This window comes from Varanus komodoensis, unplaced genomic scaffold (assembly GCF_004798865.1).
Source record: "Varanus komodoensis strain SLA01 unplaced genomic scaffold, ASM479886v1 scaffold16, whole genome shotgun sequence".
NCBI classification, from domain to species: Eukaryota; Metazoa; Chordata; class Lepidosauria; order Squamata; family Varanidae; genus Varanus; species Varanus komodoensis.
This window is the reverse complement of record NW_025335468.1, coordinates 26,190,653-26,202,782: the sequence shown is the minus strand read 5'-3', so window position 1 is coordinate 26,202,782 and position 12,130 is coordinate 26,190,653. Positions and strand designations below refer to the sequence as shown.

Sequence of the window (12,130 nt, the reverse complement as noted above, 5' to 3'; positions counted from 1 at the left end):
TATAATTAATATGCACTTACTACTACATACTGATGCTGTTATTTATTTTTTAAAAATTCTAGCAAAATGCATTTATGGAGGAAAAGTGCTGGCAGAAGGTCAGAAGATTTTAACCAAGAACTGCAGAGAATGTCGTGTAAGTTGTTCAAGCTTCTATAGCTATAGTCTTACGTAGAATTAGAAAGACATAAATAGTATTAAACTTAGTGGAGTAAACTTTCATAGGATTGTATTTTAAATCTCCACAGTTTCAGTGTTCAGGGCATATTTAATCTGTGTAAGTGACAGCAAGAAGTGGTTTTTTCATACTCACAAGATGACCTGTGGTACATGTCCTTGGTACTGCAAGACAAGGATGCAGTGATTTAAGTAACTTCACCTTTTCTGTACCACATTTTAAAGACAAAACTCCTGCATTCTGATATCTTCAGGGCACAATCCTACATGGGTTTAGGCAGCAAAAAGCCCAACTTGTCATGCTGGCTGCAGATTGCTGGGAATCGTAGGACTTCTTTCTGTCACAGCATGCATCGAATTGCTGCCTTCATCATTCGTTCACACATTAGAGGCATACTATTCCATTTCTCTGGGGGAATTCAAAGCCATGCATTGGTTTCTGAGAAATCACTCATCCATGTGCTTGCCAGGTTCTAGTCAGCTTAGCTTCAGAAACAGAACTAAGTGTTTTTCAGGCTGTGCTCCAGGGAGGTTTGTGGTGGGCTTTCTCTGAAAGACAATTTGCCCACCAATCTTGTTCTTCAGTCTTCAGTGTGTATTCTTGAATTCTGAGCTAATTTGGGGGCAGGTAGGAGAAATGTGATTTTCCTATTATGACACATGAGCAGAGTAAGTTCTGTGATCAAGCATCCCCCGTCTCATAGAGAGGTTCCAGAGCAGATGCACAGAATTGCCCTGGTAGAAAAGTGGGTGTGAAAAGGTTTGTAAAGTGTTACAGGAGGCCTTGCTTTGTCCTCATCAGTTTATGAAATGGGTGTGTGTGTGTGTATGTGTGTGATTTTTATCATTAATCTTGATTTACAAATGTGCCAAAAAATACTATTCATGCTATTGAAATAAAGTGCATAGGTCCACCCGCCCCGCCCTGCCCCTCCCAAAACAGGGCCACTCCTGTGTGTGTGCATGTGCGTGTGCACCGCACACAAAGACAAAAGGACATCAGGCTTGTAAAGGGAAGGGGAAAGCCATTTTACTAGCTGGCTATGACTAAAAGGGAAAAAAGTATTAAACTAAAAACTATCCAACAATTAACCTACAAGTGGGTATAGAATAAAAACTCAAATAGGGTGACCTTCCAACTTCAAACGTAGCCACATGGCTCTGATTAAAGAACCCTTCAGCATCTCAGCACCATCAGTTTCACATGGCAATGAAAATTACATCCAGTAACCTGAGAACTGGATAGGGTGAGCTTTATCCTCTCTGCTTGAGCCTTGCCTTGCCTTTGCTGTGACAGACTCTGCCTTTAGCACAATGTAGCCCCAAATGCAGATAAGGAACAGAAATGTAAAGCCAATTTAATTCACTTCACCTGTGCAATAATTAACCTACAAATAGGAAAAGAATAAAAACTTAAACATACTGACCTTCCAGCTTCAAATACAGCCATCCAGCATTAATTAAAGAACTCGCTACATCAGAGCTGTCCATTACTCACAGCAAGGAAAATTGCATCCTTCCCAGTGAATAACCTGAAATCAAGATGGGACTTGTTTTAGGCTCAGTGCTTTAGCCATGGTCTTGCTTTTGCAGTGCTGGACCCTGCTTTTAGCACGAAATAGCCTCCGTATAAATAAGTAGTAGAGTGTAAAACTCTATGTGATACTTAACCTACAAATAGGAAAATAATACAAAGGAGCAAGAAGGAAATGCAAAAGAGTGTAGCTTTAATGGAGAAATCAATAAAATACTGCAATTAGAGATGATTAGAGTTCACTATTTTTGATTCTCAGGAAGCTGGCTTCTGGTAAAAGTTATTTAGTGGTACTATGTGTCTGTGAAAACTGCCGGAGATATACTTCAGACACACACACAGCAAGTGCATAAAATCACTGAATAGTAAAGTTGGAAGAAGTCAAAGGTTATTGGTCCAACTCCCTGCTCACTGCAGGGGTCAAGTTAAAGAATCCCTGTATAGAGGGGGCCCATCTCCTGCACACTGTGGTCTGCTCAGATGGATTCATCCAATACTGGGGAGGAGGCAGAGGAGCAAAGGAAGGCAGAGGACCTGACAGCTTCAACATGACTTAGTGAAGGCTCTCACAGACCATTAAGGAGTGTTCATCATTTCCGCTGCCCAGTCTGCAGGCAGCAGAACCAGCCCGAAGAGTCAGAAAGTTTGCCAAAAGGGAGGAAAGAAGTTTTAGTTTGGATTTGGCTCTTTACATAGGCAGATGCCCCCTCTCACATTTCAAAGGGAACACAACTTTGATTCATATTGTTCTGTAACCAGTTAAGTCTTCATAAAAGAACTGTGCTGGAGAAGGAAAGAGGGAAGTGACCTGCTCATGACAATCCCCAACAGATGGTTGTCCAGCTCCATCTTGAAGGCCTTCTGTGTGGGATGGCCCACAACTCCCCAGGTAACTGGTTCCATTGTTGTATTGCTTTGGTGTAAAAAGTAAGAATTTTTTTCCTGATGTTCTGGCAGAATCTGGCTTCTTGTAACTTAAGCCCATTACTCTGTGTCCTGGACTCTGGGGTGATCAAGAAGAGATTCTGTCCCTTGTCTGTATGTGACAGTCTTTCAATTATTTCCCCATAGTCGTCTCTTCTCAAGGCTAAACATGTAGATCCACCTCATGATTGTTCCATATAGCCCACTTTTAGCTAGTTTGCTAATCAGGATATCATGGGGCAGTTTGCCAAAACCTTTGCTGAAGTCAAGATATATTATGTCCACAACCTTCCCACAGTCCACCAGGGAGGTTACCCAATTGGAGACATGAGATTATATTAGTTTATCAGGATTTGTCTTTGAGAAATCCTTGTTGGCTTCAAAAATAAAAGTATTGCTTGGAAGGTGTATGCAGATTGACTGCTTTATAATTTGCGCCAAACTTTTCCCAGGGATTGATGCCATACTGACTGGTTTGCAGTTTTCAGGTTCATCTATTTTCTCCTTTTTGAAGATGGGGACAACATTAGCCCTTTCCAGTCATCTGGCACATTACCCATCTTTCATGATTTATGAAAGATAATAGACTGTGGTTCTGAGAGTTCTTCTGCCAGTTCTTTTATTAGTCTAGGATGCAGTTAATCAGGCCCTGGAGATTTGAACTCATTCAAAGTAATTAGGTGTTCCTTGACCATTTGCCAGTCAATTTCAAATTGCAATCTTGCCTCTTCAGCTAGTACTTCACCTTTGCCAAGGAGGTCATAGACCCTCTTTTGGGAAAAGACTGAGCCAAAGTAGGAATTGAACACATCTGCCTTTTCTTTATCAACTGTTATCATTTTGCCATCTGTATTGAGTAGCTGAATCACCGCTTCTTTTCTCTGTCTTTTCCTATGCATGTATTTGAAGAAAGCTTTTGTTTTATTGCTTTTTACCATCCCTAACTAATTTCAGCTCATTCTCAGGCTTAGCCTTCCTGGCACTGTCTCTGCAATTCCACACTAACTACCTGTACTCTTCCTCTACTTCTTATAAGATACTTTAAAAAATGCCTTCAGGCTATCTTTAAGCTTTTGGTGAATCTGTACTGGCTTCTTCTGATGTCTTCTACCTATTTTCTTGTTGAAATTGTTTGAAAATGCACTTTTAGTTTTTCCTTTTTTTAAAATCCCCACCCATCTTGGACTCCTTATTAGAATCAGTTGACATGGGACATTACGTGTTATTGCTTCAAGTTTATTAAAACTGGCTTTCCTAAAATCCAGAGTACACATTTGGCTTTTGTACTATGACAAAGTTCTCCTTTATACATGAAGGCAGTTCACACAGTCTGAATGGTAAAAATAGCTTTCACTTGTGGTACATGAACCATACTAGGCTTGATTTAGGATTGGACTCAAGAAACCATGATTTTCCTTCAAAGGTCAGAAACAGAACTTGATAAATTCCAAATTTGGAAGTCATCTTACATACTTGATTACATTTTCAGCACCAAGGCTTCTAGACATTTCCTTACCAAAAGTCCTGCAGAATTATTAATCTGCTTACGATATAAGCTGAGAAGGAACTCAGTGGGAAGAAAGGACAGACACAGCCAAGTATTATGAGCTGGGTAAAGTCATATCCTGAAGTCAGCACCAGCACCAGCACCGTGGAGCGATTGTGCTGGTGAAACTTACTTATGTATCTCTAGATACAATACACTTGAGGGTTCTTCAATGGTGTATTTTTGACAACAGATGTGTGCCCAGCACATCATCCTGTTCTTTGTGTGATTCCAATAAGTGAACAGGTTTTAATCATGCCTGTGTTCTGTATTACTGTCTTATAGTGCAGTCCTATATATGAAAACTCAGAAGTGCTTACTCTGTCAAGTGTGTAAAGAATTGCAGCCTTAATCATGCCATCATTAATATTATTCTCTTATTAAACTTCTAACAAACTCTCTAAAATAATACCATCTTTTCACATTTTTCATCAAGTCCTCCAGGCTCTGTTGTAGATGAATTTCTTTACTATGAGATGATAACAGTTTGTATAGGATGATGACTGGTACAGTTTGTGTAGAAGGACTTGTTACACTATAAGAACCTTTTTGTTGATCACAAATTGATCATCAATATGAGGTGGCAGAAGCAAAGGCAAATGCTATTTTGGGCTGCATTAATAGACATATTACTTCCAAATCATGTGAAGAACTAGTTTAACTTTACTCAGCACAGGTTAGGCCTCATCTTGAGTACTGTGTACATTTCTGGGCACCACAGTTTAGAAAAGGTGCAGACAAACTGGCAAAGGTTCAGAGGATGCCAACAAAAACGATCAAGGGACCAGCAGCAAAACCATATGAGAAGAGACTGGAAGAACTAACCTTGGAAAGAGGAGGCTGAGGCTAGATGGGCTTGCATTTCAAAAACTTGAAAGGTTGTCGCACAGGGAGGGCCAGGATCTATTCTTGATCATCCCAGAATGCAAGACACAGAACAATTGGTTCAAATCACAGGAAGCTTCCTGGCTGTTAGAACAAAACAATGCAACAATGGAAACAATTACCTAGAGAGGTTGTGGGCTCTTGTACACAGGAGGCATTCAAGTTGCAGCTGTACAGCCATCTGTTAGGGATGCTTTAACCTGGAGTCCTGCATTGAGCAGAGGGTTGGAACCAATGATCTTACTGGCCCCTTTCAACTCTACTGTTCTATGATTCTATGCTCTCTCTCTCTCTCTCTCTCTCTCTCTCTCTCTCTCTCTCTCTCTCTGTGCTCTGTTTTCAGAAAAAGAATCTAATGAATTTCAGTTCATCTTCCAAAGAGGACCCCTTTCTATTATAAACTTTTAAAAAATAAGTATATTATTGCTTTGACTTTAAAAATAATGATCAATGATAAATGAACTCAGATATTTATAAAAGTCTATTTTTGTCTGACTATTGAATAAGTTCATGACTATAATGAACAGTATAACAAGAATTGCACTATTAATGCTTGGTTGCAGACATGATGTTAAAAAAGTTTGATGATAAGAATGGAGAGCGTATTGGCTATGATGAGACCTTTTTAAATGGTTTACTCCTGACATCCAGAAGACAAATGTATTTAGGATCCCTACACCAATGAAAAAGACAAAAGAGAGTTATTTTCCTTTCTAGGCTTGGAGAAGCAGTCCAGTGCTTTTATGCTAATTCCTTGTATTAGCATAAAATATTATGCAACAAACCTTGATGACAAGGGGATTTTACAGTGCACAGAGATTCAGTGGTCTTTGTTACTTGGCTAGTTCCCTATGCCACAATAAACATACTGGCGCAAAACTCAGCCAGCATCCCTGTTTAGGATCAGGCTGGCTATCACAGTGTAAGATTCGAAGTTGAGTGTGCAAGTTATTTATTTTCTGTTTATGTTTTCAGATTTTTTAACAGTGTCATTAGAAGAAAGATGTAACATAGGTACAGATATTAAGCTCTGGTTTGGAGAACACAACAACCCACCATGTTTTGTTACTGTTGGGTTGTCATTTCATGAGAATGCAGCCCAGGTCACCCCAGATAGACTGTTTCTTCCAAACAGCACATGCTGAGAACCTATGGGGTAGGCTTGTTTTCACCCAAGGTGGGTTGTTGTGTCATCTGTACCTGCATGACCTGGCCCAGCAGCCAGCAGACCGCTTGGCAAGAACAGCAAAAACCCCTTGCCACCTTTGATGGGCAGCTGCCATGTAAGCCTTCTAACATTCCCAAGAAAGGCAGCTTGCACAAAAAAAAAAAAAAAAAAAAAAAAAACCAAGGACAAAGTGAAGGAGGGGCCCGAGTGCCAAAACACAAAAGCGATCCCTTGAATGCAAATAAAGGCAGCACTGGAGGGCAGCACTTCACTTTGCAGCAAGCCAGCCTCTCAGTTAAAGAGGAAAGGGAAACTGCCTAAGAAATTAAATGAAAATGAAGGGGTGGAGAGTCCAGCAGGTGCCAAGAGAGGCGTCCATGGGCACACTGGCATTCATGGACAGTATGTTAGAGACCCCAGAATTAAATCCTCACTAAAATACCACAAATAAAGGTATCATTTCCCAACATGCTTACAAGTGAATATGAGCCACTGCAATTAGAAGCCTGTCTTAAATCTGATTTTATGCCCTGGTAATGAGGGTACCTAATCCTTGCATTGTTTCTTTATTTATGATATTTATATTCTATCAGTTTCATGTTTGATTGCTTTCTTTATTCCCAGGGGTCTGGTCCACTTCAGATTTGAGGATACTTAGGAAGGAATGAAACCACCTGTGTCAAAAATGATATTAGAATTGATTGAAAACAATGGTGAAATATGGAAGTAGAATGCTTGTGCTCTCCTCCTCTGTGTCCTTAGCAGTTCCCTGAATAACCAGGGAGGGCTTCTAAATTTGCCTGGGCAAACGCACATGAATTCCTTTCCTCAGGCCAAGAACAAAAGGCGCTGTCTCTTGCCATGGATTTCAGTCGCCATGTCTTTTGCAGACTCTGTCAGTATGTAGTCAGGCTCCAACTCTCCATCCTGGGAAACGGTGTGGGGAAAAGCTGCTTCAGTAAAGAAAACAGTCTCGTTCTCACAGCAGAAACGATCCTTACCAACAGAATGATTGGGGAAAAAAGCTTCAAGGCAATATCTCTGGTGCTCTTCCTAACAAGCCAAAGGCCTTTGCATAGCTACAAGGACCTTTTGGGAAAGTTCACTATGGTCCCTAATGGAACTTTAATCACCCCATCAGCATCTTCTGGTAAAGCTCGTGCAATACAGTAGTGATGGTGACATACTATGTATGACATACCCAGCCCTGCCAAAGCTTCAGTGTTGGCACTGCAGCTGCCAATGTGCTTTCCATGTTGGTACTTCCCTGGGCCCCATTCATGGTACTTCCGTTCAGTCCAACCGGCAGCTCCGTATCTGCTTGAATGAGAAAGGAGGTGATGGTAATGATGGTCCTTTATGCTTAACTGGCCTTAGGTCACACAGCAACTTTGCCAACTTTATGCATCTTTCCTGTACAAAGATGCATTTTAAAGCCATTTGGCAAGTCAAGGTTTTTAGTAACAATTGCAGGACTGAGTACTTTGTATCTCATAGCAGATAATGTCCTTTTATAATTTTGAATAGCTCATCATAGATGCACATTTTTCTACTCTTTGCTAGTGAAAATATGAAGAGAATTTGAATACTTTTGACTTTCACACTAGAACCTTTGAGCCAGTTATAGGGACTCTCCTTTTTTTCCTCTTGCTGCCCATTTTGTAAGGGGGAAACCACTTTGTGTCAGCCAAGTATTACTGAATATCAGAAGGGAAGAAGTTGTAACATCTCATGTTGCAGGTATCCATGCAAACCAGCATCTTCAGTCTTACATTCTCCATCCTTTCAGCCTGGTTCATTTACTTATTCAGTGATGTTTTGGGAAGCAAGAAGAACGCTCATGCTGTGAATTTTATTGTCAAGTGCTGTGTGGTTCTTGCTGACCAAACAGATAGCATTATTTGACTTTGCCAGATTTAATTTCTGTAGATGGTTGGTCCTCTGCAACATGCATTGTATTTTCCAGCTGTTGTCCATTGAGCTTCTGCTGATCTTTCTACAGTGTTCCTTTCTTATCCTTCTGGCTGCCACTGCTGCAATCCAAGTTGCCACACTATGATAATATGACATCTATGGAAACATGATACCAGAACTGCAGTGTTGGCAGTCTTAAAGCAAAGCAGCATATGAAAATTTTGCATTTGGAATAGTTGTTACATTGTACCCCAAGATTTCAGCTCAGGAAATGTGGTGACCCATCTTTCATTTTATCTGAGCCATTTTTTAAAGAAAAAGCCAATTTGCACTTTGAATATCTCTGGTTTTTTAGTATATAAGTTTTGAAAGACAACAGTGGTCTTGATTTTAGATTGTCAGTTGTTAAGCATATGTGGCATTTAGTGCAATGCATAGCATTATGACTTAATCATCCTGGAATATCATCCTTGGTATCTGGCTCCATTATTTTCCTGTCTGTGATATTTGGATCAAAGGAAATTAATGCAAAGAATCAACATCTTCCAAATTAAACAAAAACCAACCACCACCCTCCTAATGGGAGCACGAAGGGATAACAGGCATGCAAGAACTTGTTTCCTGCAAATGGATAGATAGTGTTAGCAACTGCACAGGCTTCTATTTGAAAGTAATATTCCTTTTAATTGCAATAAGGGAAATGTCGAAGTAGCTTAAGTCATTATTTGATGTTTTGTTGTAAAATGTACTTACAGTCACTTTACTGCAGTATTGGTAAAGATCACTGGTACTATAGACATGGACACTATGTGATCCCCTCGTTACTTTGGTTTTCATTAGTGTCACACTCTGAAATATTATCTATTTCCAGAATGGAGTTTTAGTAAAAGTAACAGAGGCATGTCCACCACTGAACTGTTCAGAGAAGGACTACATCCTCCCAGAGAATCAGTGCTGCAGTGTTTGTAAAGGTAAGTAGGGTGCTGGCAGGGGGATGATGGAGCAGTATTTTCCCTTACTTACTCCAGTATATGTATATGTCATCACCATTTGGACTGTGACTGCTGTGCAGTGGGAAGGAAGCTTTATCCACAGTTCTCCCCTCTTTCCTAGGTGAAAAAATGAAAAAGGTACCACGATCCCCCTCCCCTTTTCCCTTTAATGTTGCGAAGAAGGGAGAGTATTTTAGTTAGAAGAAAAGTTTTAAGCGCCCCCTCCCCATTTTTGGAGAGTGGTCTTGATCTAAATCTTTGCCACATCTGCTTACTTGAGAATGAAGAAAAAACATGGCCTTCAATTACATAATTAGTGTAATGTGTAGTTGGGTCTGAGTGTGGCTCAGTTTGGATCAGGAAGACCTCCTGTAGAATTTAAGGATATTGCTTTGGACTTATTTTACATCTATCACTGATGTTCATCAGTCCAGCTGACATCTGACAGATAATCAGACAATGTCAGATTTAGTTCACAAAGTTATCATTGGATTAAGCATAAAGAAGGCTGAGCAACATGCAGATTATTTAATTCATGTATTTATTTTAAAAGGATAGATGCTGACTTTTTACTAACCAAGCTCAAGTTCAGATAGCAACTTTTACCCATAAAACCCATAAGATTACGTCATAAAACATGACAACAAGGGAACAGTATTAAAATCATAAATCCGGAAAGCATCCACCAAAGTGTCTTATTCAACAGCCATGTTTTACTCAGACACCAGAGTGGAGAACCATCTTGATCTTTGCTAAATCTCACCAGGAAGAGTGTTCTGTTAGAGGGGGGACCATCACTCTGGTACCACTACTGCTTGCTGTGTATGCTTCACAAGACCAAAGAACCTGAAGCAAAACCTTGATCCTTGAATGAAGGGAGAGATCTATGGCAAAAGGTAATCCCTAATGTATCCCAGTCTCAGGTCATTTGGAGCTCTAAAGGTCAAAGCTAGCTTTTCAAATTGAGCCTACAAACAAACTGGTAGCAGAACAAAACAAGCAAAAACAAGCATAAGCCTATTTCTTGTCAACAGCCTGGCAGTGATATTTTATTTTTGTTATTAATAGCTGCTTTGATCAATGTTATTTAATGTATAATTATGCCACTGGTATTTTTCAAACCATGTTTATTTGTAGTTAATGTGCAGAGTTACAGTTCTAACCCAAATGGTGCACCTTGGAGGTGACCTTTGGAATGTGGCACATGTAGCATTCTAAGCCCCAAGCAGTGCTTGCCATTCACAACTGTTCCCAAACATCTCACATCTCGGCAGCAGAACAGCCACACAGATACAGAAGTGTATAATGATCGTGAGCAGCCAAATTAATAGGTAATGATCATAGGAGTTATGTGCTGCGTGTGTGTTTAAAATGTAATCATCAAAACACTACAGTGCAGCAGAAGAATTTCTTGATTGCAGCTTAATCACTTTTGTGTGTGTGAGTCATCATCCTTGGTGAAATTTACTACTCTATTATGGATGCAGATTGTTACGTTACTGGGTGACAGATGTGATTGTGTATTTTCTTCCATCGGTGTCCAGATTTTCATGTTATATTGGTGCCGCTTAGTTCTTGAACATGCTGCCATTCCCCACAAACAAAGGCTATTGAATAGCCTTTCTATATGAGACCGAATGAGCGAACATATCTTGTCCACCTTTTTTTTTTTGAGTGAAGTATTTTTTACCCACTGTATGTGATATTAATTTGTCTGGCTTGAGTTTGATTTGCGTAGGTAGGCAATCAGTTTAGAATTTATCCACTGAGATGAAATGTATGTATTACCATGCAATCTCGTACATGTTTTCTCAGAAATAAGCCTATTAGGGTTAATGGAGTGTACTCCCAGGTAGGTGTATATGACAGTCAAGCTAAGGATAAATTCCTGTACCCACTTACTTCTGTGTATGACTCAATGAATTCAGTGGGACAGTATATGTGTGAGGAGTCACTGGCTTCCATATTAATAATGTGGCTCTTATATTTACTACTTATATAAGTGGTAGCTTCAGGAGACATTTCAATTAGCATATTTCTCATCTCCTTGTTTAGCCCCAAGACTGGACTTGGATCATTTATGTATAAAGAAAATAGAAGGTGTTCTGTTTTCTAAGATGCAAAATCAAACATTTTTCAAGCCTTGCTGTGGGACTTGAGCTGTGTCTAGAATTTGGTTTATTAAGTCCAGGTAGATGTATGAATTTAATAGTTCTGCTGCATACAGAATACTAACATTTGAGATTAGAGATTTACAAATGGTTCTTTCAGACATTGCATGTTGTACTTGGGAACAGCTTCCTTAGTACAAGATGCATGTGTGCAATTTCACTTTTAAAATATGTAAATATATGCATTGATTTGCTGAGTTAACTAATTAATTGGATAATTTCAGTGTGATTAAAACAATTGTTCTGAAGAAAGCAACATTATTTCTTTGATTTTACATGGTCATGCAAGTATTATCATAGCATCATTACAGAAGAAGCATTTGGTCCAGTATGGAAGGGAATGCCTTTTCTATTCTAAGATGTGATCATCACCTGCAATTTTTGTAAGCACACATCTTAAAAACAAATAGCCATTTTAAACTATCCATTGCATCTCCAGTGCGGGTACGGCACTGAATTTGCCTTGGTTGCCCTGTACGATGACCTGTGCGGGGAGAGAAACAGGGTGAGTTTGTCCCTGTTAGTTCTCCTGGACCTCTCAGCGGCTTTCGATACCATCGACCGTGGTATCCTTCTGAATAGGCTGGCGGGATTGGGGGTCGGAGGCACTGCTTTGCAGTGGTTCCACTCCTATCTCAACGGCCGATTTCAGAAGGTGGTGCTGGGGGACTATGACTCTGCGCCATGGCAGCTATGCCATGTAGTTCTGCAGGGGTCCATTTTGTCCCCCTTGCTATTCAACATCTACATGAAACCGCTGGGAGAGGTCATCAGGAGGTGTGGGCTGGGTATCATCAGCGTACTGATGATTCCGCAGCC

The 12,130-nt window shown here is 40.1% G+C and overlaps 1 protein-coding gene across 1 annotated transcript in view; it reads left to right on the top strand.

Annotated features, from left to right (window-relative positions):
• Nucleotides 1-12,130, top strand: part of NELL1 (neural EGFL like 1) — a 521,924-nt gene that overhangs the window by 178,920 nt on the left and 330,874 nt on the right. Inside the window, exons 10-11 of the mRNA XM_044426038.1 lie at nucleotides 63-136; nucleotides 9,020-9,119. Coding sequence (XP_044281973.1) covers nucleotides 63-136; nucleotides 9,020-9,119 — 174 coding nt within the window. The remainder of the gene's footprint in view (nucleotides 1-62; nucleotides 137-9,019; nucleotides 9,120-12,130) is intronic.